Here is a 27,819-nt window from a genome sequence, read left to right as displayed (position 1 = left end):
TCTTTATAACATAGTATACTTCTCTTTTTCTGAATCTATCGTATCATTTCTCGTTTTGCAAATTAGTAGCATGATGAAATTTTCTTTAGTGTCTTAAGTTTTTCTTCTAGGAAACAGTATCAATGTCACCGTGATTGACTTATACTTTGTATATTCCATCTGCAACAGTCTCCATGAAGCAGAAATATTGAAAAAGTTTAGATTTGGCATTTGGATCCTTTAACCCAACCTTTCTGAATGCTCACTTCCAGCTGAAAGCCTCTTTAGAAAATAAAATAATGATGTAAATCATATTATCATTATGGACACAAAGGTGGCCCACTGCAGCCCTTCCAGAACACTACAGAACATTTTCACAATCTCAACTGCTCTTTTAAAATAATCTGTTTTCTATTATAAAAAATACTCTAAAAATAGTTCCACATAACACAAGGACAAAGCCATCTGTATGATCTCTCCAAAGAGCTCATATTTCTATAGATTTTATCCCTTTCCAACTGTTCCAACAATTCTGAAATTTAAGAAAGTCACTTATATTTGTCAGACAAAACTCATCAAAATATGAAATTTAATCACTAATATTTCAATTACTTTATATTATTCTTTTACGTCATAGAAGACTCAAATCAAACATGTGTCAAAGTAAACAAAGCGTAAAACTGCATTAAAACTCATTACAGAGACTTCCCTGGTGGCACAGTGGTTAAGAATCTGTCTGCCAATGCAGGGGACACGGGTTCAAGCCCTTGTCTGGGAAGATCCCACATGCTGTGGAGCAACTAAGCCCGCGCGCCACAACTACTGAGCCTGCGCTCTAGAGCCCGCGATCCACAACTACTGAGCCCACGTGCCACAACTACTGAAGCCCACAGCGCCTAGAGCCTGTGCTCCGCAACAAGAGAAGCCACCACAATGAGAAGTCCGCTCACCGCAACAAAGAGTAGCCCCCGCTCGCGGCAACTAGAGAAAGCCCGTGCACAGCAAGGAAGACCCAACACAGCCAAAAATAAATTTATTTTTTTAAAAAACTCATTACAAACTTTTTAAAAAAGTTTCATTAAAATGTTTCTACTAATAATTGATCGATAAAACTGAAATGTTAATGAAATAGACATGAATGAAAAATATCCAGCACTCAAGTAAGATGAGCTGAAAGTTGCATATCTGGAAATGTTATCCCTGGTGTGCTTGGAAAAATAAGTTCCCACAGACACAAACAGTGTTGAGAGACTCATCAGAACTGTCACATCAAAACTAGTTTGTATTTTATCTTCTTAATGAAGATTTCACTTTATAAGGAAGGATAAAGTTGGAATTAAAGTAGATAAAGACAAAACTTGAATAAGAGAATATGAATGCAGTTAATGTGATTTTTAAACTTCAGTCATTGAAAAGTCAAGAAGAAAAACAAAACCAAAAAAACTGACCTTTGTGTCCGCGTTTGTCACTGGGTTCCACGGGTCTCCATTCAAAAGAGAGGCACTGACCACTTCGTAAGCTCCTCTCCCGTCCCTCTCGCCGGCCTGTTGCACGGAAGGTACGAATCTGCTTCCCAAGTTCACCCCTGCAACACAAAGAAAAATCTCCATGCTTATTCCAGTCCGGAAGAGTTTAGCATCAGAAGTATGACATCAATGACTCAATGAAAATATCTGGAAGTTGAATAAGGCCAGGGAAACACCATAATCTATTAAATCATAGTCAAGTGTTAAAACTGATTAATTCTCTGTCAATCGAACACAAAAAAATTTGTAACAAAGAAAACAAGAGCTAATTTTTTCCTTCAAGCCCTGTGGCATGTGCTGGGTGATTAGCATCGTCAAAGTATATAATTCTGTCCTTCAACGAGCAACAAAAACCCACGAGCTGTGACTTTTTAAATGATGAATTAATGCTTTGCTTAAGATCAGCTCTATTTAAAGTCTCAGGGCTTTAGCTACATTAAGACTAAATCCATTTACTTAAGTTCCAGCAAATCAGTTAAACACAATGCCATCTCTGCTTCTCTGTACTTATGGAGGCTAATTTTATGTGCTTATGGGAGTGATTCTATAGACAAAATTAATTTGTCAAGTTCAGACTGACTAGACTGGTTCACGGAAAAAAAAAATAAAGTCGTTCTATCAACTATTATGTGATCTTGTTTCCTGGGGTACTGTCAAACCAGCTAATATACTGACCCAGGTTCAGTGTAGCCCCATTTCCATAAACAATCCTAATGGAAAGTGTAACATTTTTCTCTTCTGGAGAATGTATTGCTTTCTTAACAAATACAGTAATTTCTCCGGGCTAGCTCCCCTATGAGGTCACCCTCCTGCTATTCGGTGCGACCACAGTCTATCCCTCAAGGTAAAGGACGGGAGCTGATTCCTCACATGTTATTCCCATTTCTTCAACCAGGACTCATAATTTTCAGACCTGAGTCATAATACCACAGTTTCAAGTTACTAAAGAGTTCGCATTTATTGGGCACAAATGGTATTGAAATTTTAATCCTAGACATTTTACAGGTCCCCAAATACTTTTAAATCCACACCATTTTATCATCCTCAGTGTGGAAGTCTGCAGTTATATTCAGGTTACAAAAGGATTACTACTTGAGTATTAACTGTCTGACACAGCCTCTCTGGAAAATTCTCAAGCTGGTCACGAAGCATTTAAAACTCCCAGTTGTTGAGCGCCAAGGGACCAAGGATGAACCGAAAGTTGGGACTATGGCCAATGGCAGAAGGGATGAGCTGGGGCCATCGGCCACATGGGGCTCTAGAGGGAGAGAGAGGACCATGGGCCGGGGGAGCAAGGAGAGGAGGGCTTGTGGTCTCAGGGCTGGGATGAGCTGAGTTTTCAGGGATGAACGTGTGTTGGAGAGATGAGGGTTCCAGCCGTGCAAGCGGAGGGGGCTGGCTCCAGGTGGTGACATCTGTGGACATTAGTGGAGGGCAGGATGGAGGAAAGAATGGCTGTCTGCACGGAATTCATCAGAAGTCTTTCCTGGCTGCAGAGGGGGCAGTCACTGATGGCACAGAGATCTTGAATAAATGAACTTCATCCAGTGGCTTGAATTCATGCCCTTCAATGTGCTCCAAGATGGTGCAGAGTCGTTACAAGCATGGGCTTTGGAGTAAGACACATTCCAGCATCACTACCAACCCGACCACGTATTAGCCATCGGTCCTGGTCCAGTCGTTGGCCCACTTATCTGTTTGTTCACTCATTCACTCACTCACTCATTCACCAACTATCTATTAAGTGCTTGCCTTGTGATGGGCCCTCTAGACCTGATGTCTTCCATTCAAAAAGCCCATTCTTCCTGCTTCAGCCCAGGACACCCTCATGTCACCTGGAGCCAGCCCCCTCTGCCTACACTGTGGGGACCCTCATCTCTTAAATACAGCTTCGTCCCAGCACACTTGGTTCTCTCCATCCTGTGTGTCTAAGAGAGGGACACAGATCAAGCTGCCTTCGTGACTTGTATTATTATATTGGGAGAGAGACGGCTGAAGGAATAAGACCATTTCAGAGAGTAACCAGGACCCTGAAACAACAGGGCTACGGGGATACCCCATGCTGTCCTTGTAACTCTTCTGTAAATCTAAAATGATTTCAAAATAAAATTTAATGAGAAAAACAAGGTGGTAGTAGAGTGGGGGGGGAGGGGCTACTTCTGATGCACAGGGAGGAGAGACCTTTATTTGTTGGGATGGGAAGCACAGAAATGAGACGTGAAGATGAGAACCTTCCAGCCCCATCCAGAGCCGTGGGAAGAACATGTCAGCAGAGGGTCAGCAAGTGCATTCCTTTTCCATAAAACGAGGCAAAGGGCGGGGAGGCCCGAGGTAGATGATACATAGGAAGCGTGAAGAACACCAACTGGTTTCATCGGCATCGCTCTCTAAGGTTTGCCAAGCCCCGGGTCTCTTGCTCAGGACCCTCAGTGGGATTCCCATGTTGGAATTTACTGAAACAATGTGAGTTCTGATCCAGTTACACAGCTCCTGCAGAGCAGGACTAAGAGTGCCTGCCATTAACTGAACTTATCTTGAAAGAGTGCTGGTGTGTTGTTTGAATTGGATTAAGAAGGCTTTGAAATACCCACAATTATGGGGTGAAAACGGCAGATCCGTCTGAACTTTCCCCTCAGCCAGTGAAAACCATGCCACGTGCCAAGAGTTACCCTGGCTGACATGTTAATCTTCTGAAAAGTCAGGTAAAACTGTTCAGAAAGTGATTGCAAACATTTTCAAATTTCCTCTACATAAACAAACCAATTGGATTATAAGCTACTCCTGGCAGTTCTGTTAGCCTAAGTTTCCAATGCAAGTAGGTTGTTAAATTGAGTACTTAATCGCAAATCCAATTGCCCAAGGCTTGTTAAATCTAAAACCGGAGTCCTGTATCACCCACCACCCAGCCGCAGAAGACGCGAGGGTTTTCATGGTTATTCCAGCCACAATGCTCAAAGGCATGGAAGATTATCACCCAGGCCTCAGAGACCTAGAGAAAATGTCTTTGCATTTAACAGGACTCATTCAGAAGCTGCCTGTCTTAGAAGAAAGAGATGGTGCCATGAAATCCAGGTCTCTTGGTTGCATCACTAGCTTGCCTCTGCCAGTGGGGGAGCCAGGAGAGGCAGAAAGGCCACATCCTTGACTTGGGGGAAGCTGGGCAGGGGACCTTCATGGGGTTTACTATTCGATAATCAAACTGAAGCTGCATGAACCAAATAAAAAGAACATTCTTAGTCCCCTGGACCTTTATCCTCCAAGACTCCTAGGAGCAGAGAAAGACAGTTATTTACTCTCCTAAAGGCAAAATGTTCCAACCACTGAACATTTCCCTTTTCACCTACATAGTCCAATGTCTTAATCAAAAGAAGTCCTTCGGGGCTGATTTTTCTTCCCCCCTCTAAGAGGCTTTATTTTCTAAATATTCCAAGGAGAATTGAGAGGCAGACTGTGCCAGCACTTGGAGAGTGTTGTGCAACCTTTTAAAGAAATTGAATAACTATACTATTTGCTGAGTACAGTATTTATGATCTAGCTACATGGATAATGAAGCCATCTCTCAGCTTTTTAATTGGTTGCACAATATCCCCCCAGCAGTATATGGAGTCAGAAGATGGTTTCTTATGAGCTTTGCTTATATATTTATACACTGGTATTTCTTTTAGATGATGCAAATAAAAATTTTATTTGTGCTGCATGGATAGACAGAATAAATTATACACAGCTGTGAGATATCAGAATGCATTTTATGGAGTGATCTTGTTGACAAACCATAAAAGCAGGCCACACATTCAAGCCCGAGAAACCCAGGGGGAAAAATATGACCTTAGAAAATATACAGTTTGCACACATTTTGTTTTTCCAAATATTTGGGCATCAACAAAACTCAGTTGACTAAATAAAAAATGTGAATGTCAATAGCTTATCTTGAGGAGGAACTTCCAGCTTTCTGTCTGTTGAGTAACCAGATACATGACTTGTCCTTTTGATAAAATGGCCAGTTTGCCTGAGTCTCATGGTGGAAAAAAAGCATATTAGAATATTTGGGTTCCTACCACAATTATCGTGACAATCAGCTCTGCTTTCCCATGAGGTATATGTGTGCCTTCTTTGCTTGTCGGAGTTTGTCATCTTCAGACCTGATTATGGCTGGTGAAAAGGGAAGTTATAGACCCAGTTCCTTAGGCAAGAATCTTTGCAGCCATGGCTTTTAAGGTCTTGGAAAAGCCAGCAATGAAGACACCCCCAAAAGTGACTTCAGATCCCCCCTCCGTGTGAATCACCCAGAGCCTGGCTGCCCATGGAAGTCTTGCCTCGTTCCTGCTCCGGCCAAGCCTCCTTGGCCTAGCTTACTAAGGGAGGTCCAGACTACCCTAATGCCCACCTAAGGGCTTCAGCTCACCAGAGGTGAAGATTGACACGGAGTTCTGAGATCATGAACAATGAACACCTCGGAGCCACAAGATTTGGCTCTGGTCTTGACTCCTCTTTGATTTATTGCCCTCAGTCAAAGTATGCATCTGAGGTTCTGCCCTCTACAAAATGGGGACCACATTCTCTCCCCCACTAATTCTCATAGGGTCAAGGAAGCTCAAATAAGTCAGTGTAGTCAAAGGGCTTTTGAAAAGCTTAACGCATAAGATCAGACTAGGATGTCAGAATCCAAGTTTCCAGACTCCTAGACAGTGGTTCGCCAACCAAACCATGCTAATAGTGTGAAGATGACAACTTCATATCCATCATCAGAAAATGTGGATATTTAGGTAATTGGCGGGTATCCATTCAAGCTGCCCAATGGGCCACTGGGGTAACAACCTCTGATAAGATTACTAGTCAAGACAAAACTTAAAACATCATGCCTGGAATTCTGGCTTTAAAGGGAAATCACTATCAATCCCTACATGAACCTAAGACAGGAGAATTAATCTGAGGTACCAAAAGTAGGATTAAGATAAATATTCCTGGGCTTCCCTGGTGGCACAGTGGTTAAGAATCCACCTGCCAATGCAGGGGACATGGGTTTGTGCCCTGGTCTGGGAAGATCCCACGTGCTGCGGAGCAACTAAGCCCATGCGCCACAACTACTGAGCCTGCGCTCTAGAGCCCGCAAGCCACAACTACTGAGCCCCCGTGCCACAACTAGTGAAGTCCACGTGCCTAGAGCCTGTGCTCCGCAACAAGAGAAGCCACCGCAATAAGGAGCCCGCACACTGCAATGAAGAGTAGCCCCCGCTCACCGCAACTAGAGAAAAGCCCATGCGCAGCAACAAAGACCCAATGCAGCCAAAAATAAATAAATTAATTAATAAATTAATTAATTTTATAAAAAGATAAATATTCCTTAGAAAATCTAGCTGGGGGGAAAATATTGAGGCAACCATTATGAACTGCAAAAGAATCTGGGGACAAGGCCCTGGAAATGCATAAAGCATTTTTTTTTTCATAAAGCATTTTTATTAGCTCCAAATATCTGAGCGCTAAAGAAAATCTTATAAAATTGACTGAGCAGCATCTTGGTTCAGAGAAATATGGTGGCAACATTCCCATAAAGGACAAATATATTTCCTTGGTTCAGATTCCTATCTATAGTCTTATCCAAATAACAACGTCAATCTCTCATCTCATCTGCAGACTCCATGGGTGATAATTAGGGATGTGATTTTCATTTTTAATTTTTTAAAATTTTAATTTAATTTTTTTCTTTATTTTTGGCTGCGTTGGGTCTTTGTTGCTGTGCACAAGTCTTCTCTAGTTGTGGTAAGAGGTGGCTACTCTTCATTGCGGTACATGAGCTTCTCATTGCAGTGGCTTCTCTTGTTGTGGAGCGTGGGCTCTAGGCAGGCGGGCTTCAGTAGTTGTGGCACGTGGGCTCAGTAGTTGTGGCTCATGGGCTCTAGAGAGCAGGCTCAGTAGTTGTGGCACACGGGCTTAGTTGCTCCGCGGCATATGAGATCTTCCCGGACCAGGGCTCGAACCAGTGTCCCCTGCAGTGGCAGGCAGATTCTTAACCACTGTGCCACCAGGGAAGCCCGGGGGATGTGATTTTTAAATGGTATAGCTCGAGGATGTTTAAAAAGAACCATGGCAAAAGTTAATCTAAGAAAGAGTAATTTTACAGTGGAAAAACCTGAAAAACACTACGTCACCCAGATGATAAAGGTCAACATCAACAACCGTAGTCCTGTACTCTTCATAGGATATGATGAAAATGACGCTTTACCTCTGTGATCCTAATCCCTAAAAACCATAACCCCAATCTAATCTTGAGACAAATGCCAATACAGTGCATCCTACAATAGATTTGACCAGCACACCTCAAAACTATCAATGTCATCAAAATCGTCACAGCCAAGAGGAGCCTAAGGAGACATAATGACTAAACGTATTGTGGAATCCTGCCTGGGACTGAGGAACAGAAAAAGGACATTAGGTAAAAAGTAAGGAGACTGGAATAAAGTATGAACTGTAGTTTAAAATATTATGTCAATATCGGTTCACTAATTGTAACAATTGTACAATACTCAGGTAAGATGTTAATAATAGGGGGAAACTGGTTATGGGGTGTAGAGGAACTTTCTATATTGTCTTCTCCATTTTCCTGTAAATATAAAACTATCCTTTAAAATAAAGTCTATTAATAATCATTTAAAGATCTAATCTGCATCTTGCAAGAAGAATGTCATTCTAGAGCAATTCAGTATCAAAAGGCTCAGAGATGAATGGCTGTTATCGCTCATGGCTCCAAATACCAGCAAACTGGAGTCTTTACCTTTCATCTCTCTTCTAACATTGCTATTTGTTCAGATGGAGGAAAGATGCGGTGACTGCCGTCAAGTGAAAAGCATAAAGCAATTGACAAGGTTTCCTAGAGTATAAGAAGGCAGAGGTATGTAAAAGTAGTTGATCCTTAGGCAGTAGAAAGGCCCCTCTAAGTACCTCCAGAGAAGTCTACGGAACATAGACATTTTTTTTTGGTTATTGGCTACAAGGCTCTGAAATGGCACAGAAATTAAAAGTTGGTTTAGGAAGGTGACACCGAGTGACAGTCACATAACTACTTTGATAAAAGTATGTTGGAACAGAACCAGATTTGCTCAGACCCTAAGATTGTAATTATCTACACCGGAAGGCTGAATTATCAAGACACAGCCTCATGTAAGGGAAGAAGCTGCAGTTATTTTGAGTCAGAAGAGGCACTGTGCATCCCCCCACAGGCTACATGGATGCTCTTGGGCCAGTCTCCTGCCCTCCTTGATACGCAAATCCTTTACCTGTCCAGGAAGGCTACCGACCAGTGTCTACCGCAAAGGGCTGGCAAGAGAGCCAAGTGACATCATGGATGCAAAGCGTAGGTGGCTGTCATTTAGCTTAGTTTTTTGTTTTTGTTTTTTTTCATCAGTCTTTGGAAATAAATACACCAAAATGCTCTTGCAGGTTTTTTTCTGAGTGTTAGGGCTATGAATTCATTGTGTTTCTTCTTTATGTTTGCATGTAACTCTGATTTTTCTATAATCAGACATATTACTTTTACGATGGATAAAAAGTTTTAAAAATCAATCATTTGGACTCATGATGACAAATCAACTGATTTATGATGTTTTACTTTCTTACCAGCTTTCCTGGCATCACAGATGCACAGCCCTGGGCATTTCTGAGGACACAGCCCATTTGGAAATAAACGCAATCAAGTACTATGGAACAATTACAATTTTGTAACGATGTTTTATATGTCATTTCAAAATTCAAAGAAAGCTAGTTACTTCTTCCCATTAATGTTTCAAATGGATTCATATCCCAAGCACAAGTTGTCTCTACTACACATAGAAATAACTTTTCATGTCTAAAGTGTCTCCTATCTGTGGGGAGCAAAGTCATTTACAACATTAACTTATATTTTTATATTCCTTTGCTGGTCAGTGGAAGCTAATGCAAGTCCTATTTTATGAATGGTGAAACTGAATTACGAAGTTATATAGGTTATTTCTAATGTTTCCCAATAATAAATGGCAGAATTAATGACAAAACCCAAGCCCTTTGCATTTCAAATGCAGTCATTCACTTTGTCCTTCATCACAGGGGCAAAAACATGCTGCAGGAATTCATCTGTAATACTTTTGGGGGTGGAGGATGGGGGTCAGAATTTTCCAAAATTGACTTTGCAAGAAATAAGGTAAGGGGAAAATGGAACCAATTATTAAAATCTTACCCCAGGAGCAAATTTTGGAAGTGAACAGCAAAAGGACAAAAATAGAAACTGGTTTATCCCATTCACTACTGTAAACCTACTAGATGGAATTAAACAACAATGATAGAGCAGCCATTTAGCATCTATGCTAAAGACCCCGTGCCATCTAAGGGCACTCATATCCTCGCTGCACCACTGTCATCATTGACCACCTCCTGCTGAAATATACTCCCAACTCAGCAGCACTTAGTGACTCTGGTTTTCTTCCACTTCTTCAACCAGGGCTCGCTTCTCCACTCATACTCCTTTCCCCTGCCTCCCTTCCTCCTGGGGGGACTTGAACGTCTCCCAAGTCTCAGCTCTTGGAACTGATCTTCCCTCCCTACTCTTACTGTCCCTGAGAGAATTCATTAATTTTTAAACTGATGTTGCCCAAATCAATATTTTTCTATCTGGCCAATTCACCCAAGCGCAGTCTGTATTACAATAATCTGCTGGACACTAATTTCAATGTCTTGTCACCGTCGTCACCTCAAACTCAGCCTGTTTAAAAACCAAAGGTTTCCCTCCATCCCCCAATCAGAAAACAAAACATTTTCCATCCTACATGTCTTTCCAGAGCCACCACCATTCACCATCACTCCTTAAGTCACATGGCTGGGCGACATCTTGGGCATGGTCTTTTTTTTTATCGCCCACATTCAACAACTCCAGTTGGGTATTTTGTCCTTTGATTTTGCTTTCTTCTGTTTTCTAAAAATTCTACTTTCTAGCTGAATCCTTCTTTGTAGCCTCCTCACCTACAGGCTCCCCCTCCTCCAATCTTAAAGGAGAGGATACATTTGATAAAAACAAAAGTCTACGGCGGGGTTTTCCATCAAGAGAACATGAACACAAATGCCATAAGGCAGTAGAGAGCTTAGTGTGTTCTAGAGGAGAAAGGGTCAGTATGGCTAAAATGGAGCGAGAAATGGGATGGACAGAGGTATGAGCAGAAGTATAGAGGGTAGATGAGGCTTAGAGCATGCTGGGCCTGCTAAGACAGTGCTTGGATTTTATTTGAGTACAGGTGAAAGGCATCATAGGATTTTATGCAGAGTAAATCTAATTCAGTTTGGAAAAATTCTCTGCCTGAGAATGGAGTGTGTGAAGATTGGAGAAGAATGGATAAATAAGAACTATTCATAGGGCAAAATGCAATGTTGAGCATAGATTCCATAACTAATAAACATTTCTAGATTACAGTGGTGAACACTAGTTAAGCAAGTGCTATGCACCAAACCGCATTCTAATCTTTTATAAATTTCACCTGTTTAAACTTCACAACAGCCCTAGGATGTTTTCCCCCATTTAGTAGATGAAGAAACTGAGGCACAGAGAAGTTAAGAAACTCACCCATGTCCAAAAAACTGTGAAGCCAGGAAGTGAACCCAGACAGCCAAGTTCAAGGATCTATGCTCCAGCCACACCATACGATAAACAAACAATCACTCTGGCCAGGAAACACTTGGAATAAAATTCACATTCCTTCCTGAGTCCTATAAGTTCTGGAACCTCGTGCCCTGAGAGCTCCATCTTGCCACCTCTGCTGTGACCACACTGACCACCCTTCTGACCCTTCATATGTCCAGCTATGTCCTATCTCATTGTCCTTTGCATTTGCCGTCCCCTCTCCTGAGAAGACCCTACTCTCAAACCTCTGCTCACCCTCAAAGCTCATGATTTATGTCTCAGCTCAAACATTACCACCTCAGACGGGCTGCCCTAATTCATACCCTTCCTTCCATCCGAAGCTTCTCTCCAGCCCGTCATCCTATTTTGTTCCTTTTATAGCACTTACTAGCATCCAAATTTGTTCATTTACCCTTTTGTTTCCTCCACCCCACCCCCAAATCTAAAATGGCAAGTGGTAGGGGCCTTATTTGTCTAATTCACTGCTATGTCCTCATATGCAAACAAGTAACTATTTAATGAATTATTACCGAATAAAAAGTTCACATGACCTTGGGGTCATAACAACATCAGGGAGGGGTCCCGAGGCATGGTTCTCCTCATGGAGGTTCTGACGGGTGATTGACCTTTAGCTCACCCAGCAACGTCTGGCTCCTTACAGGTTGATGCACAGAACCAAACCCCACATGAGCCTTACTTATAAGCCACAATTCCAACTTACTTGTTTTTAATGAAAAAGAACTGGCAAGTCAACCAGAATCCTCATCTAAAGCATTTTGCTCATTATCTTCCCTGCAGGAAACCTTCCTTGAAAAGCCAAATTAAGATTAGAACTGAGAACTAAGGAACTAGAATAGAAATTGTCATCATGGAAGCCTGACACTTCCTTCTCTACTCGAAGTGTGTACTTGCCACGCTAACCAAGGGAGCACTAAATCCCAGCAAGAATGCAGCTGCGCACCAAGAGTATGGGCACAGGCTGATTATTTGAACTTGAATGCCTTTTCTATAGACTTGGTGAGTTTCTGAAGGCTGGTTCTGCAACACTTAGGAACTCCTAATGTGCTTGACTCTCATACCACCATTTAGAAACACTTCATTTTCTTTATGAGAAAAATGCTCTAAGTTTTCACGTGGGGAAGAGCTTATAGACCTAAACCCCATGTGTGTTTATGAGAAAGTATATTCAGAATTCCACAATGCAATACCACAGCCATATCCTCTACCTCCTGCCCCTGCTTCAGGAACTTCCCCTTCTCCACTTGTCCACCTGCTGGGAACTCAACGGTAGGGAGGTTCTGGCTTGGGCCAGATGGTGGGGAGGAACAGGGCAAGAGAGGGAGTCTTGGACTTGAAGGAGAGTGAGGATGGAGGTTGCTAAGTTAGGGAACACCTGCCTAAGTCCTAACGACCAAGGGGAAGGAAAGTGTGGCTATCAGGAGGCAGGTGCCGATACGATTTTTATGACTTTAATTTTCTAGTTATTGACTTTGCCCACTGAATTCGTGGGGCCCTGATTTAAATAGTCAAACAGGACACCCCAAATGATGATGACATAGGATTGGAGTCCTGAGCTCAGAGAAGTTTTAGTTCTATGTGATTTGACAAATATTGACGAGGCTTCTAGAATGAGCTAGGATGGTGTTTAATAATTTTGATTAGAAATACTTTCGTTCTCAGTTTGTTGAAACTGAACAAGGTGCTTACCTGTCTTTAAGTCATTGCTTCACCTCACACAGATAAGGTCAAAAAAGTAAAGAAAACTGTTCAGTTTAAGAATTTTCCAGGATTGGTTCAAGATGGCAGAGTAGAAGGATGTGTGCTCACTCCCTCTTGCGAGAGCACTGGAATCACAACTAACTGCTGAACAAACATCAATAGGAAGACACTGGAACTCACCAAAAAAAAGATACCCCACATCCAAAGACAAAGGAGAAGCCACAATGAGATGGTATGAGGGGCACAATCACAATAAAATCAAATCCCATAACCACTCGGTGGGTGACTCACAAACTGTAGAACACTTATACCACAGAAGTCCACCCACTGGAGTGAAGGTTCTGAGCCCCACGTCAGACTTTCCAATCTGGGGGTCCAGCAACGGGAGGAGGAATTCCCAGAGAATCAGACTTTGAAGGCTACCAGGATTTGACTGCAGGACTTCGACAGGACTGGGGGAAACAGAGACTCCACTCTTGGAGGGCACACACAAAGTAGTATGTGCATCAAGACCTGGGGGAAGGAGCAGTGACCCCATAGGAGACTGAACCAGACCTACCTACTAATGTTGGAAGGTCTCCTGCAGAGGCGGGGGGTGGCTCTGGCTCACTGTGGGGAAAAGGACACTGGCAGCAGAAGTTCTGGGAAGTACTCCCTGGCATGAGCCCTCCTGGGGTCCACCATTAGCCCCACCAAAGAGCCTGTAGGCTACAGTGCTGGGTCGCTTCAGGCCAAACAACCAACAGGGAGGGAACTCAGCCCCACGCATCAGCAGACAAGTGGATTAAAATTTTTCTGAGCTCTGCCCACCACAGCAACACTCAGCTCTACCAACCATGAGTCCCTCCCATCAGGAAGCTTGCACAATCCTCTTAAGATAGCCTCATCTACCAGAGGGCAGACAGCAGTAGCAAGAACTACAATCCTGCAGCCAGTGGAATGAAAACCACATTCACAGAAAGATAGACAAAATGAAAAGGGAGAGGACTATGTACCAGATGAAGGAACAAGATAAAAACCCAGAAAAACAACTAAATGAACTGGAGATAGGCAATCTTCCAGAAAAAGAATTCAGAATAATGATAGTGAAGATGATCCAGGACCTCAGAAAAAGAATGGAGGCTAAGATTGAGAAGATGCAAGAAAAGTTTAACAAAGACCTAGAAGAATTAAAGAACAACTAGAAGAATTAAAGAACAAACAAGCAGAGAAGAACAACACAATAACTGAAATGAAAAATGCACTAGAAGGAATCAATAGCAGAATAACTGAGGCAAAAGAACAGATAAGTGACCTGGAAGACAGAATGGTGGAATTCACTGCCACGGAACAGAATAAAGAAATAAGAATGAAAAGAAATGACGACAGCCTAAGAGACCTCTGGGACAACATTAAACGCAACAACATTCGCATTATAGGGGTCCCAGAAGAAGAAAAGAGAGAGAAAGGACCTGTGAAAATATTTGAAGAGATTATAGTTGAGAACTTCCCTAACGTGGGAAAGGGAAGAGCCACCCAAGTCCAGGAAGCATAGAGAGTCCCAGGCAGGATAACTCCAAGTAGAAACATGCTGAAGACGCATAGTAATCAAATTGACAAAAATTAAACACAAAGAAAAATTATTAAAAGCAACAAGGGAAAAATGACAAATAACATACAAGGAAACTCCCATAAGGTTAACAGCTGATTTCTCAGCAGAAACAAGCCAGGAGGGAGTGGCATGACATATTTAAAGTCATGAAAGGGAAGAACCTCAACCAAGATTACTCTACCCGGCAAGGATCTCATTCAGATTTGACAGAGAAATCAAAAGCTTTACAAACAAGTAAAAGCTAAGAGAATCCAGCACCACCAAACCAGCTCTACAACAAATGCTAAAGGAACTTCTCTGAGTGGGAAACACAAGAGAAGAAAAGGACCTACAAAAACAAACCCAAAACAATTAAGAAAATGGTAACAGGAACATGCATATTGATAATTACCTTCAACGTGAGTGGATTAAATGCTCCAACCAAAAGAAACAAGCTTGCTGAATGGATACAAAAACAAGACCCATATATATGCTGTCTAAGAGACTGACTTCAGGCCTAGGGACACATACAGACTGAAAGTGAGGAGATAGAAAAAGATATTCCATGCAAATGGAAATCAAAAGAAAGCTGGAGTAGCAATACTCATGTCAGACAAAATAGACTTTAAAATAAAGAATGTTGCCAGAGACAAGGAAGGACACTACCTAATGATCAAGGGATCAATCCAAGAAGAAGATATAACAATTGTAAATATATATGCACCCAACATAGGAGCACTTCCATACATAAGGGAAATGCTAATAGCAATAAAAGAGAAAATCGACAGTAACACAATAATAGTGGGGGACTTTAATACCTCACTTACACCAATGGACAGATCATCCAGATGGAAAATTAATAAGGAAACACAAGCTTTAAATGACACAATAGACCAGATAGATTTAATTGATATTTATAGGACATTCCATCCGAAAACAGCAGGTTACATTTTCTTCTCAAGTGCACACGGAACATTTTCCAGAATAGATCACATCTTGGGTCACAAATCAAGCCTCAGTAAATTCAAGAAAATTGAAATCATATCAAGCATCTCTTCCGACCAAAATGCTGTGAGATAAGAAATCAATTACAGGGAAAAAAAACCGTAATAAACACAAACACATGGAGGCTAAACAATACGTTACTAAATAACCAAGAGATCACTGAAGAAATCAGAGGAAATCAAAAAATATCTAGAGACAAATGACAACAAAAACATGAAAATCCAAAACCTATGGGATGCAGCAAAAGCAGTTCTAAGAGGAAAGGTTATAGCAATATAATCCTACCTCAAGAAACAAGAAAAATCACAAAGAAATAATCTAACCTTACACCTAAAGGAACTAGAGAAAGAAGAACAAACAAAACCCAAAGTTAGTAGAAGGAAGGAAATCATAAAGATCAGAGCAGAAATAAATGAAATAGAAACAAAGAAAACAATAGCAAAGATCAATAAAACCAGAAGCTGTTTCTTTGAGGAGATAAACAAAATTGATAAACCTTTAGCCAGACTCATCAAGAAAAAGAGGGAGAGGACTCAAATCAATAAAATTAGAAATGAAAAAGGAAAAGTTACAATGGACACCACAGAAATACAAAGTATCATAAGAGACTACTACAAGCAACTCAGTGCCAATAAAATGGACAACCTGGAAGAAATGGACAAATTCTTAGAAAGGTATAACCTTCCAAGACTGAAAAAACAGGAAGAAATAGAAAATATGAATGGACAATCACAAGCAATGAAAATGAAACTGTAATTACAAATCTTCCAACAAACAAAAGTCCAGGACCAGATGGTTTCACAGGTGAATTCTATCAAACATTTAGAGAAGAGCTAAATCTCTAACCCATCCTTCTCAAACTCCTCCAAGAAATTGCAGAGGAAGGAACACTCCAAAACTCATACTATGAGGCCACCATCACCCTGATACCAAAACCAGACCAAGATACTACAGAAAAAGAAAATTACAGACCAATATCACTGATGCAAAAATCCTCAACAAAATACTAGCAAACAGAATCCAACAACACATTAAAAGGATCATACACCATGATCAAGTGGGATTTATCCCATGGAGGCAGGATTCTTCAATATATGCAAATCAATCAATGTGATACACCATAGCAACAAATTGAAGAATAAAAACCATATGATCATCTCAATAGATGCAGAAAAAGCTTTTAACAAAATTCAACACCCATTTATGATAAAAGCTCTCCAGAAAGTGGGCATAGAGGGAACCTACCTCAACATAATAAAGGCCATATATGACAAACCCACAGCCAACATCATTCTCAATGGTGAAAACTGAAGCCATTTCCTCTAAGGTCAGGAACAAGACAAGGATGTCCACTCTCGCTACTATATTCAACATAGTTTCGGAAGTCCTAGTAATGGCAATCAGAGAAGGAAAAGAAATAAAAGGAATACAAATTGGAAAAGAAGAAGTAAAACTGTCACTGTTTGCAGATGACATGATACTATACACAGGTAATCCTAAAGATGCCACCAGTAAATTACTAGAGCTAATCAATGAATTTCGTAAAGTTGCAGGATACATAATTAATGCACAGAAATCTCTTGCATTCCTATACACTAACAACGAAAGATCAGAAAGAGAAATTAAGGAAACAATCCCATTCACAATTGCAACAAAAAGAATAAAATACCTAGGAATAAACCTACCTAAGGAGGTAAAAGACCTGCACTCAGAAAACTGTAAGACACTGATGAAAGAAATCAAAGATGACACAAACAGATGGAGAGATATACCATGTTCTTGGATTGGAAGAATCAATATTATGAAAATGACTATACTACCCAAAGCAACCTACAGATTCAATGCAATCCCTATCAAACTACCTCTGGCATTTTTCACAGAACTAGAACAAAACAATCTTAAAATTTGTATGGAGACACAAAAGATCCTGAACAGCCAAAGCAATCTTGAGGGGAAAAAATGGAGCTTGAGGAATCAGACTCCCTGACTTCAGACTATACTACAAAGCTACAGTAATCAAGACAATATGGTATTGTCACAAAGACAGAAATATAGATCAATGGAACAGGATAGAAAGCCCACAGATAAACCCACACACCTATGGTCAACTAATCTATGACAAAGGAGGCAAGGATATACAATGGAGAAAAGACAGTCTCTTCAATAAGTGGTGCTGGGAAAACTGGGCAGCTACATGTAAAAGAATGAAATTAGAACACTACCTAACACTACACACAGAAATTAACTCAAAATGGATTAAAGACCTAAAGGTAAAACCGGACAGTATAAAACTCTTAGAGGAAAACATAGGCAGAACACCCTTTGACATAAATCCCAGCAAAATCTTTTTTGATCCACCTCCTAGAGTAATGGAAATAAAAACAAAAATAAACAAATGGGACCTAATGAAACTTAAAAGCTTTTGCACAGCAAAGGAAACTATAAACAGGATGAAAAGACAACCCTCAGAATGGGAGCAAATATTTGCAATGAAGCAACGGACAAAGGATTAATCTCCAAAATATACAAACAGCTCATGCAGCTCAATATTAAAAAAACAAACAACCTAATCCAAAAATGGGCAGAAGACCTAAATAGACATTTCTCCAAAGAAGACATACAGATGGCCAAGAGGCACATGAAAAGCTACTCAAAGTCACTAATTATTAGAGAAATGCAAATCAAAACTACAATGAGGTATCATCTCGTACCAGTTAGAATGGGCATCATCAGAAAATCTACAAACAACAAATGCTGGAGAGGGTGTGGAGAAAAGGGAATCCTTTGTACTGCTGGTGGGAATGTAAATTGATACAGTCACTATGGAGAACAGTATGGAGGTTCCTTAAAAAAACTAAAAATAGAATTACCATATGACCCAGCAATTCCACTGTTGGACATATACCCAGAGAAAACCATAATTCAAAAAGACACATGCACCCCAATGTTCACTGCAGCACTATTTGCAATAGCCAGATCATGGAAGCAACCTAAATGCCCATCTACAGACGAATGGATAAAGAAGATGTGGTACATATATACAATGGAACATTACTCAGCCATAAAAGGAAAGAAATTGGGTCATTTGTAGAGACGTGGATGGATCTAGAGACTGTCATACAGAGTGAAATAAGTCAGAAATAGAAAAACAAATATCGTACATTAATGCATATATGTAGAATCTAGAAAAATGGTACAGATGAACCAGTTTGCAAGGCAGGAATAGAGACACAGATGTAGAGGACAAATGTGGACACCAAGGGGAGAAAGGTGAGGGGGTGTGGTGGTGGTAGGATGAATTGGGAGATTGCGATTGACATGTATACACTAATATGTATAAAATGGATAACTAATAAGAACCTGCTGTATAAAAAATAAATAAATAAAATTAAATTAAAAAAAAAAAAGAAGACATGCAGATGGCCAAAAAGCACATGAAAAGATGCTCAACATCACTAATTATTAGAGAAATGCAAATCAGAACTACAATGAGGAATCACCTCACACCAGTCAGAATGGTCATCATCAAAAATCTACAAACAATAAATGCTGGAGAGGGTGTGGAGAAAAGGGAACCCTCCTACACTATTGGTGGGAATGTAAATTGGTACAGCCACTATGGAGAACAGTGTGGAGGTTCCTTGAAAACGTAAAAATAGAGCTACCATATGATCCAGCAGTCCCACTCCTGAGCATATATCCAGAGAAAACCATAATTCGAAAAGATACATGCACCCCTAATGTTCATTGCTGTACTATTTACAATAGCCAGGACATGGAAGCAACCTAAATGTCCATTGACGATGAATGGATAAAGAAGACGTGGTACGTATACATAATGGAATATTACTCAGCCATAAAAAAAGAACAAAATAATGCCATTTGCAGTGACATGGATGGACCTAGAGATGGTCATACTGAGTGAAGTCAGACAGAGAAAGACAAATATCATATGATATCGCTTATATGTGGAATCTAAAAAAATGGTACAAATGAACTTATTTATAAGACAGAAATAGAGTCACAGATGTAGAAAACAAACTTATGGTTACCAAGGGGTGGGGATAAATTGGGGGATTGGGATTGACATATACACACTACTATATATAAAATAAATAACTAATAAGAACCTACTGTATAGCACAGGGAACACTACTCAATACTCTGTAATGACCTATATTGGAAAATAATCTAAAAAAGAGTGGATATATGTATATGTATAACCAATTCACTCTGCTGTACAGCCAAAACTAACACAACATTGTATATCAACTATACTCCAATAAAAAATTGATTAAAAAAATAAAAGAATTTTCCAGCAGTTTCCTCTGAGTAATACCCAGCTCTGTTCTGACCTATTCCCACAGACAAGAGAACTAGCCAATCCTTTGCTGGCCAGTAAGTATCTTTTGAGAGCAGGTGCATTGGTAGGCTGAGTGTGACAGCCCTGGTTTAAAATTCACACTAAGGATGCATTCATTATTCTAAATGGACTTTCCATTCTCTGTAAAATTAGCACTGATATGCCAACCAAGTGCCACCCTCGTGAGAGGGCTGCTGACAACACCGGGAGCTGGTCCTGTCTTTTCCTGTTTCAGCTTCTGGTCACACAGTATGGCACAGTTGACTCAGCAAGAGGAGGGTACAATTTTCTGTTGCTTCCCTGAACTGATGGTCGTGGTCGAGGGGGTAGGAAGTGGCCAGGGCTCCCTCCCGCCCTTGCTGGATCTGAACTGTGACTGCTTCCCATCTATTCAACAATGACCAGGCCCTGGCAGGATGACGACCCAGTAGACAATTATTATAAAGAAAAAGCCCTCTAAAAATATATATGACCATTGGTAAAGAAAAAAACATATTTCTTTGTTGTTTCAACGTGCATTTATTCGTCACTGAGGTTGAACTTTTTCACTTTTTTTTTTTTTTTTGGCTGCACAGCATGTGGGATCTTCGTTCCCGACCACGGATTGAAACCACGCCCCCTGCATTGGAAGTGTGGAGTCTTAACCACTAGACCACCAGGGAAGTCCCTCACATTTTTATCAGATATTTTCTTTTCTTAGTTTGAGGATTATTTGCTCATATCTTTTTTTTTATTCTTTTCCATTATGGTTTATTATAGGATATTGAATATAGTTCCCTGTGCTATACAGTAGGACCTTGTTGGTTATCAGTTCTATACTGCCCATTTTTAATGGGCCTAATTTGTTCTAATTTATGCATGTGAAACTATGAGTTAAGAATATTAAGCAGGCTTATTTCTAAAACAAACAAACAACTGCTGAGTCAACCAGAATCCTCCCCTAAGAGTAGAGGCTGGCTATCACACACCCAGTGGGGAGTTGTCTTCCGCTGTTCAGCGTGGTGTGTTGGTAGGTGGTGTCGGATAAAAGCCAACAGCATTTCAGGGTTCCATGTGGATCAACGACAGTTCAAGCTCTGCCTTTCACCAAAGGTGGGACCTTTCTAATGTGTACAATGGAGTACACAGTACTGCACCCCTGGAATAGCTGAGAAAATTCAAGGAGATGGCTTGTGGAAACACCCGGTACACAGTAGCACTCAATTAGGAGTAGCCATTAAAGAGGAAAGGAAGGAAGGAAAGAAACCTTTTCCGAGTGTCGATTTCCTGGCAGCTTTCATGCTGTGTGTTCTTTCCTGAGATTAAACTTGACTCTGCCCTCAAGGAGCAGAAAGTCTAGTGAAGAAAAGGATAAACGTCTTTAAGAGCAACCAGAGTTGAAGCAGAAAACAAAACGTAGTTAAGATGGTCCAGGAAGTCTCCACCAAAGGGGTGCCAATTATACCAGGCCTTGAATAGGCAGGATTTGGGCATTCACACGTGGGGGGAAGGGGTATGAAGAGGAGAAGGGAGGGAAAAAAAGGCTTCTTAGACTTATACCCCAGGTCCATCTACACAACACAGAAACAAACAGCAAGGAGGGGAAATGTGAGGAAATGGACGTATATGAGGAGAAAAAAGGTAACGGCTCAGCTCAGTGCTCTGTGACCACCTAGAGGGGTAGGATAGGGAGGGTGGGAGGGAGACGCAAGAGAGAGGGGATACGGCGATATATGTACACATATAGCTGATTCACTTTGTTATACAGCAGCAACTAACATAACATTGTAAAGCAATTATACTCCAATAAAGATGTTAAAAAAAAAAAAAAAAGGTAATGGCCTGACTCCAATCAGAAGTGCAATAGATGTGATCTACTCCTGGTCTGCTTTCAGACTTTGTTCAAATAGAACATTCATTTTTATTATATGGAAGAGCTGGACTGAGATCTCCTCCACCTCCAGCCTTCATCACTGAGTAAATTTTCTTTGATAGTCACTGTTTATGACAGTGAATAATAAACTGGGATCTATGTCAAGTTGCCAGATGTAGCAAACAAAAATCTGACTTCCAGTTCATTCTGAATTTCAGATAATCAACAAATGATTTTGTAGTATAAGTATGTTCCATGCACTATTGGGGACCTACTTACACTGAAAAATTATTCAATGTTTATCTGAAATTCAGACTGAACTAGGAGTCCCGTTTCATCAGGTAGTGCTAGATTTAGGCTTCCTTGAATAGTTCACTGGCCCCAAAGCCAAAAAGTTTCAACCAGTTCTTAGGAACATGTTCTAGTTTCAAAATTTGAAGTTAACATGCGAATACCAGAAACTAGTGATTCTCCATCAATTCAGGGTGTATGACAATATTTTCTACAGCACAGAATTTGAAACCAAACGACCTAGTGACATATTTTAAAGGAGGAAAAGAGATCTTAAGTTCACTCGAGAACACACCCCTTAAATACCAGGATCCTCGTAATCTCCCGACTTGTCTAATGCAACTGCTAGAAGACAAAGTCTATACAAAATAAAGAGTTTCATTCAAGGGTCCACATGACTCCATCTGCCACCAAAGCACATGTTTGGCACGGACTGAAAGCCAAAAGCAGTCTAACAAATATTTCAAAACTGAATTTATATCTTTCTAACACATGGTTTGTATACGGAGGGAATACCTAGAGAGCTTCGCAGTTCTCAAATAATATCCTGGCTAAAGTACAAATGATGTCTGCAGCAGACCACAATACCAAAATTATTTGCTTTTTAAACATGTTAAAGAAAGCTAAGTTTAGGAGCGGGCCACTGCCCAGAGATGCCTGTTTTAGTATGCAATTGTTAGAAGAGACTAGAGCCCAAAGAGACCCAAGACCCACTAGAAGCCAAATATTTGCATAATTCCGGAAACAAAGAGGATACTGCTCTCAAAAACTCCAACTTTAGAATGAAATTATCAAGGGTGGCAACTCGTATTTTAATAAAGGTCAAAAGTTCTGACTCTCTCTTCATCTAGGAAAACCACTTGAACATGAAATCTATAACAATGCATATACTAATATGTTCGCTTCTGCTAGTCAAAAGCAGAAAAAGCTAGCATCATGCCTTTTTTGTATGCAAGCATGCTCAGGTCTACTGAACTGTTCTTCTAATTGATTTTCCCCATAAAACAAATTTCTAGTGGAAACCCAAAAATTATTGAAAAATAGATATTTAGTTTACAGTGTCCAGAAAACACAGATTTATAAACTTCCCTTCTTCTTTTAAAATGTTTCATTTTCCCCCCAACTGTAGACACAGCTCCAGTCTCTTAGAGAGCAGACATATTTACCACTGGCTGGCCTATGATATTCTTGTAAATATTTCAATACCTCCCTGTTCCCAAGCTGAAAATGGAAAAATTGAAACAACTCAAAGAAAGCAGGGTCCACGGGCTGGCACGCACTGTAATTCCACTAACTCTTCCAGTGTGTCCTAAAGATTACTTTTTGTGAGCAGGGCTGGGCGGAGAGCAAAGAAATTGTCACATTGATTTTCTGTGGAAATAATACAATTTATATTTTGTAACTTGACAGTATCAGCGTAAATCAGAGCCATATGGAGAGAAACTCTCCTGAAATCTCACACACACACACAAACACACACACACACACACACACACTCAGTCGGCAGAGCTCTCTAGAGGCCTGGAGGGCAGACTTTGAGAAAGGGAGGGGGAGGGGAAAGAGGAATTCAGGCCTGGGGCAGCGACAGCTGCCTGCAGGGTTGACAGTTAGACTCACTTTGTCCTTCACTGTCACCAGCATTGAAGGCAGCTCCTGCCCCAGAGCTCGACTTTGCTCATTTCTTAGAAGATTTTGTAGAGAGACCTGTGTGTATGAGCGTGTGTGGTCCTAAATGACAGTCTTGTACCAGGCGTCTCCCAGTTTACAGTTTACAATATGCTTTCCCTATATGCTATCTCACTCAACTCAACAATGCTGCAGTAGGTTGTACGGGCCCCTCTTTACCCAGGGGTGGGCATGGGGAGGGGGTGGATGGGAGTGAGCCTTGGGGAAGCCAAATGCCTTGTCAGAGCTCACACCCCTGGCAGCTGGCAGAGGGTCAGCTCAAACCCCGGGGCTTCACCTTGCCGTGGTCACCTGAGACCCAGAGTCACTGTGGTCTGGGCTGTTGGCCGATCCCCTTTAACCTTCCAGGCTTTCATGCTCATGCTGGCCTCCCATCTGTCGGGGACACCACACTGCCACCTCCTCCCCAGTGTGTCCAAATCAGCTGCTTATGTTAGAGGAAACAGGGCTTGGCGATGGGCAGGCTTTCAAGAGAAGCTGGGCTGTTGGCAAAGAGGCATCCAAGGACCACGGCTCTCAGGTCCTGAGGGCCAGGCTCACCTCTCCAAGCAACTGAGGCCCCCTGACTTTTCACATCTGTCCCCTGGCTTTCCCCTCCAACTTCAGATTTCCTGCAGCCACCTGGACCTCCCCAGATGTGGTCTGGTTGTGACTGGCACTCCTGCCAGCTCTGCCCTCTGCCAGCCCCACACACATCAATGGGGTCTCCCATCTGACAGACGGGCTGGTTCTCTGCCTCACTGGATGTCACCTTGCTTGCTCGGGGTACAGCAGACCTCTATCCACCTGGAAAGTGGCCCAAATCCTTCCACCAGGAGTAATTCCATCCTGCCCTGGGCCCTCTGAGTGCTGTGTCTGCTCTTCCTGACACAGAGCCTGAGCCAGGGCAGGTGGTCATCACGTGGCCACCTGGGAGCTGGCCTCTTGAGAGACAGATGGTGTGACTCTCCTCTATGACCACAGCCCCAGTACATCACCTTGGTCCTACCACATGCTACACAAACATGTTGAATGGACGTGCCAGAAAGATGAGTTCCACACGATGTCATGTGTTGTGCATGAAAACGCTCCCTGGTTCATGGTCTGGGTCCAGGGTCCAGGAAGGAAATGCCAGCCTCCCCATTAACAAGACACTGCTTCCATCTGCGCCCTTCTTGCCCAGCCTCCTCACCTCCAGTGAGGGACACTGAGCCCCTAGAGGCTCCAGTTGGCTTCAGGTGTTGTCTACACATCCCCTGATCCCAGCCTTTAGCCTTCACCTGTCTTGGGACTCACACCCAGAGGTGGACCATGGAAAGCTCTCGCAGGTCACAGGAGGGCTCTGGACCCTCCCTTCCATCACTGTAACTTGGCCTTCTCCCCTCTACCAAGTTGTCTAGGATTGTCACTGAAGGAACTCAGACCTCCATTCTCTTGGGACCCAACACACATAAGGGCCCCTTGAAGGCTCAGACCCACTAGCGGGCTGCACGCCAGACGCTCTCGGGCATAACATTAGGTCAATGAGGCGACAAGTTACTGCCTTCTGGGTGCCCTCCCAAGTCTTCTAATGGAGACAAAGGCTGTTGGGTACAATGTGCCTCCAACCTCCCTCGCCCCTGGCTAACCCCCCTTCTCATGGAGGAGCAGGTCTCCAGCTCAGGGACATCAACAGGCACCACTGTTTGGAATTTAAAAGCAGTGTTTTGTTTTCCTTTACTTGATTTTTATAATATTTATGATAAGTGAAACTGGCCTTCTATTTATACTATGGAAGTACAATTTTCTTCTTAAATAAATTTAAGTAAAATATGTATATTGACTTAAAGGAAAATTTAGGATAAGTTAAGAAAAAAATTATGTAAGTAAACAATAGCACAGGTGATACACACAAATAAAACAATCATGGACTTGTGGTTGCCAAGCGGGTGGTGGTCGGTGAGATGGATTGATTGGGAGTCTGGGGTTAGCAGGTGCAAACTATTATAGAGAGAATGGATAAACAACAAGGTTCTACTGTATAGCACAGGGAACTATAGTCAATATCCTGTAATGAACCACAATGGAAAAGAATATGAAAAAGAATATATATATATATATATATATATGTATAACTGAGTCACTTTGCTGTACAGCAGAAATTAACACAACATTGTAAATCAACTATACTTCAATCAAATAAATTTAAAAATAAATTAATTAATTAAAAATTAAAAAGTCATGGAGAACTCAACACCAAATTGGGAAACTTGGCAGTGGATGGACTGCTTAGACCACAGCCGGTCAGCACTGCTATGAGTTGAATTACTTAAGAGGCTTGATAAACAAGCAGCACCCCCAAAAAACAGCAGAGATGAGATCCTGAATCAGGGTTGGGTACCAGGTGGGGTATGAATCTGCATTCCTAACAAGCTCTCGCAGGTGATTCCAATGCAGGCCATCTGGTGGACCAATGGTCTTAGAGACCCAGGCCTTTGAACCAACAGCCCCTGACCACCACCCTAAAATAGAAGCACAAAGGCTGTTTTTGCTATGGACATGTCCCTACTTGGTGATTCCCACCATGATCAAAGCAGGCTTCTCTTTACTTCTCCAGAACATCCATCCTTCACCCTTGGGACATTTGAGCATCTCCTATGTACTGAATACAGCCCACAGAGTCAAAGGGAATCACCACACACTCTGCATCCTTAAATGGATGCAACGCCTGATAACAGATGTCTGAGACCTGAACTCTGGTATCAAGGAGCTCACAGCATCATGAGGTCAGTATTTAACCTGCCGGCCTTTATGGAGCACCTGCCCTGCCTTGGGGTCGAGAGTCATAGGTCACTAGCCCAGCTCTGAAAGATTTCACAGTATAAGTGGAGAAGACAATGGTGTCAGACCAAGACGGTGGAGCCCCCAGGGAGAAAGCCCACCCCGACCCGGAGAAAGGAACCCGTGGTGGAGGCAAGAGGACAGGACTGTGGTCAAGAGGCTTCTGAGGGACAGAGGGGAGAGGCAGCAAGAGAGAGCACGCAGGACAACACTCAGGACCGAGAAAGACACACGTGTAAACAGACACACAGTGAGAAAACTCGGCAGACACTGTGGTTACATGAGATTGTCGTTTTTTTCCATATGATTTGCAGAGAATCTCAACCTGTTTATTAAAGAGCTAAGTTACATGAGGGGCTCTGGTCACAAAAAAAAAGCAAATAAGAGATTTATGACTCTTCTAATGCTGCCCGCTGTTTGTGAGTAGACAAAGCTAATGCAATCCAGGTCTAGCCTGGCCCTGCTCATGTACCTTTGGGAAGATTTCATAATGAACCTTCCAGAGTCCCTAAAAAGAAGGGGAAACTGCCTTCTGTAACCAATTGACTGCTCTGGCACAAAGAGCTGACCGTAGGCATCCATGTGCCCTGACTTGTGGAAACCCATTCCCCAGGGATAATGCCCCCTCCCAAGTCTACAAGATTATATCTTAACCCTGGCCAGGGAATCATGTTTACAGCAACTCCCACAGGCCCAAAGGCAATACCAAAGGAAGGTAGCCATTTAAATTTGATGACAGATTTTATAGACATTTCTCCAAAGAAGACATACAGGTGGCCAATAGGCACATGAAAAGATGCTCGACATCGCTAACTATTAGAGAAATGCAAATCAGAACTACAATGAGGTACGACCTCACACTAGTCAGAATGGCCATCATTAAAAAGTCTACAAATAACAAATACTGGAGAGGGTGTGGAGAAAAGGTAACCCTCCTACACTGTTGGTGGGAATGTAAGTTGGTACAGCCACTATGGAGAACAGTATAAAGGTTCCCCAGAAAACTAAAAACAGAAATACTATATGATCCAGCAATCCCACTCCTGGGCATATTTTAATTACAGACAAAACTGTAATTCAAAAAGATACATGCACCCCTTTTTTCATCACTGTTCACTAGCATCACTAGCATCACTGTTCACAATAGCCAAGACATGGAAGCAACCTAAGTGTCCATCGACAGATGAATGGATAAAGAAGATGTGGTACATATATACAATGGAATATTACTCAGCCATAAAAAGAATGAAATAATGCCATTTGCAGCAACATGGATGCAACTAGAGGTTATCATACTAAGTGAAGTCAGAAAGAGAAAGACAAATACCATATGATACCACTTATATGTGGAATCTAAAATATGCCACAGGACTTCCCTGGTGGTGCAGTGGT

General features: G+C 41.7%; 1 protein-coding gene across 1 annotated transcript in view; it reads right to left on the bottom strand.

Moving 5' to 3' along the window:
• Positions 1-27,819, bottom strand: part of ADAM12 (ADAM metallopeptidase domain 12) — a 390,595-nt gene that overhangs the window by 328,556 nt on the left and 34,220 nt on the right. The window contains exon 2 of the mRNA XM_061183918.1: positions 1,428-1,564. Coding sequence (XP_061039901.1) covers positions 1,428-1,564 — 137 coding nt within the window. The remainder of the gene's footprint in view (positions 1-1,427; positions 1,565-27,819) is intronic.

This window comes from Eubalaena glacialis, chromosome 1 (assembly GCF_028564815.1).
Source record: "Eubalaena glacialis isolate mEubGla1 chromosome 1, mEubGla1.1.hap2.+ XY, whole genome shotgun sequence".
Taxonomy (NCBI): Eukaryota; Metazoa; Chordata; class Mammalia; order Artiodactyla; family Balaenidae; genus Eubalaena; species Eubalaena glacialis.
The sequence above is the reverse complement of the archived record's forward strand: the minus strand, read 5'-3'. Positions and strand labels throughout refer to the sequence as shown.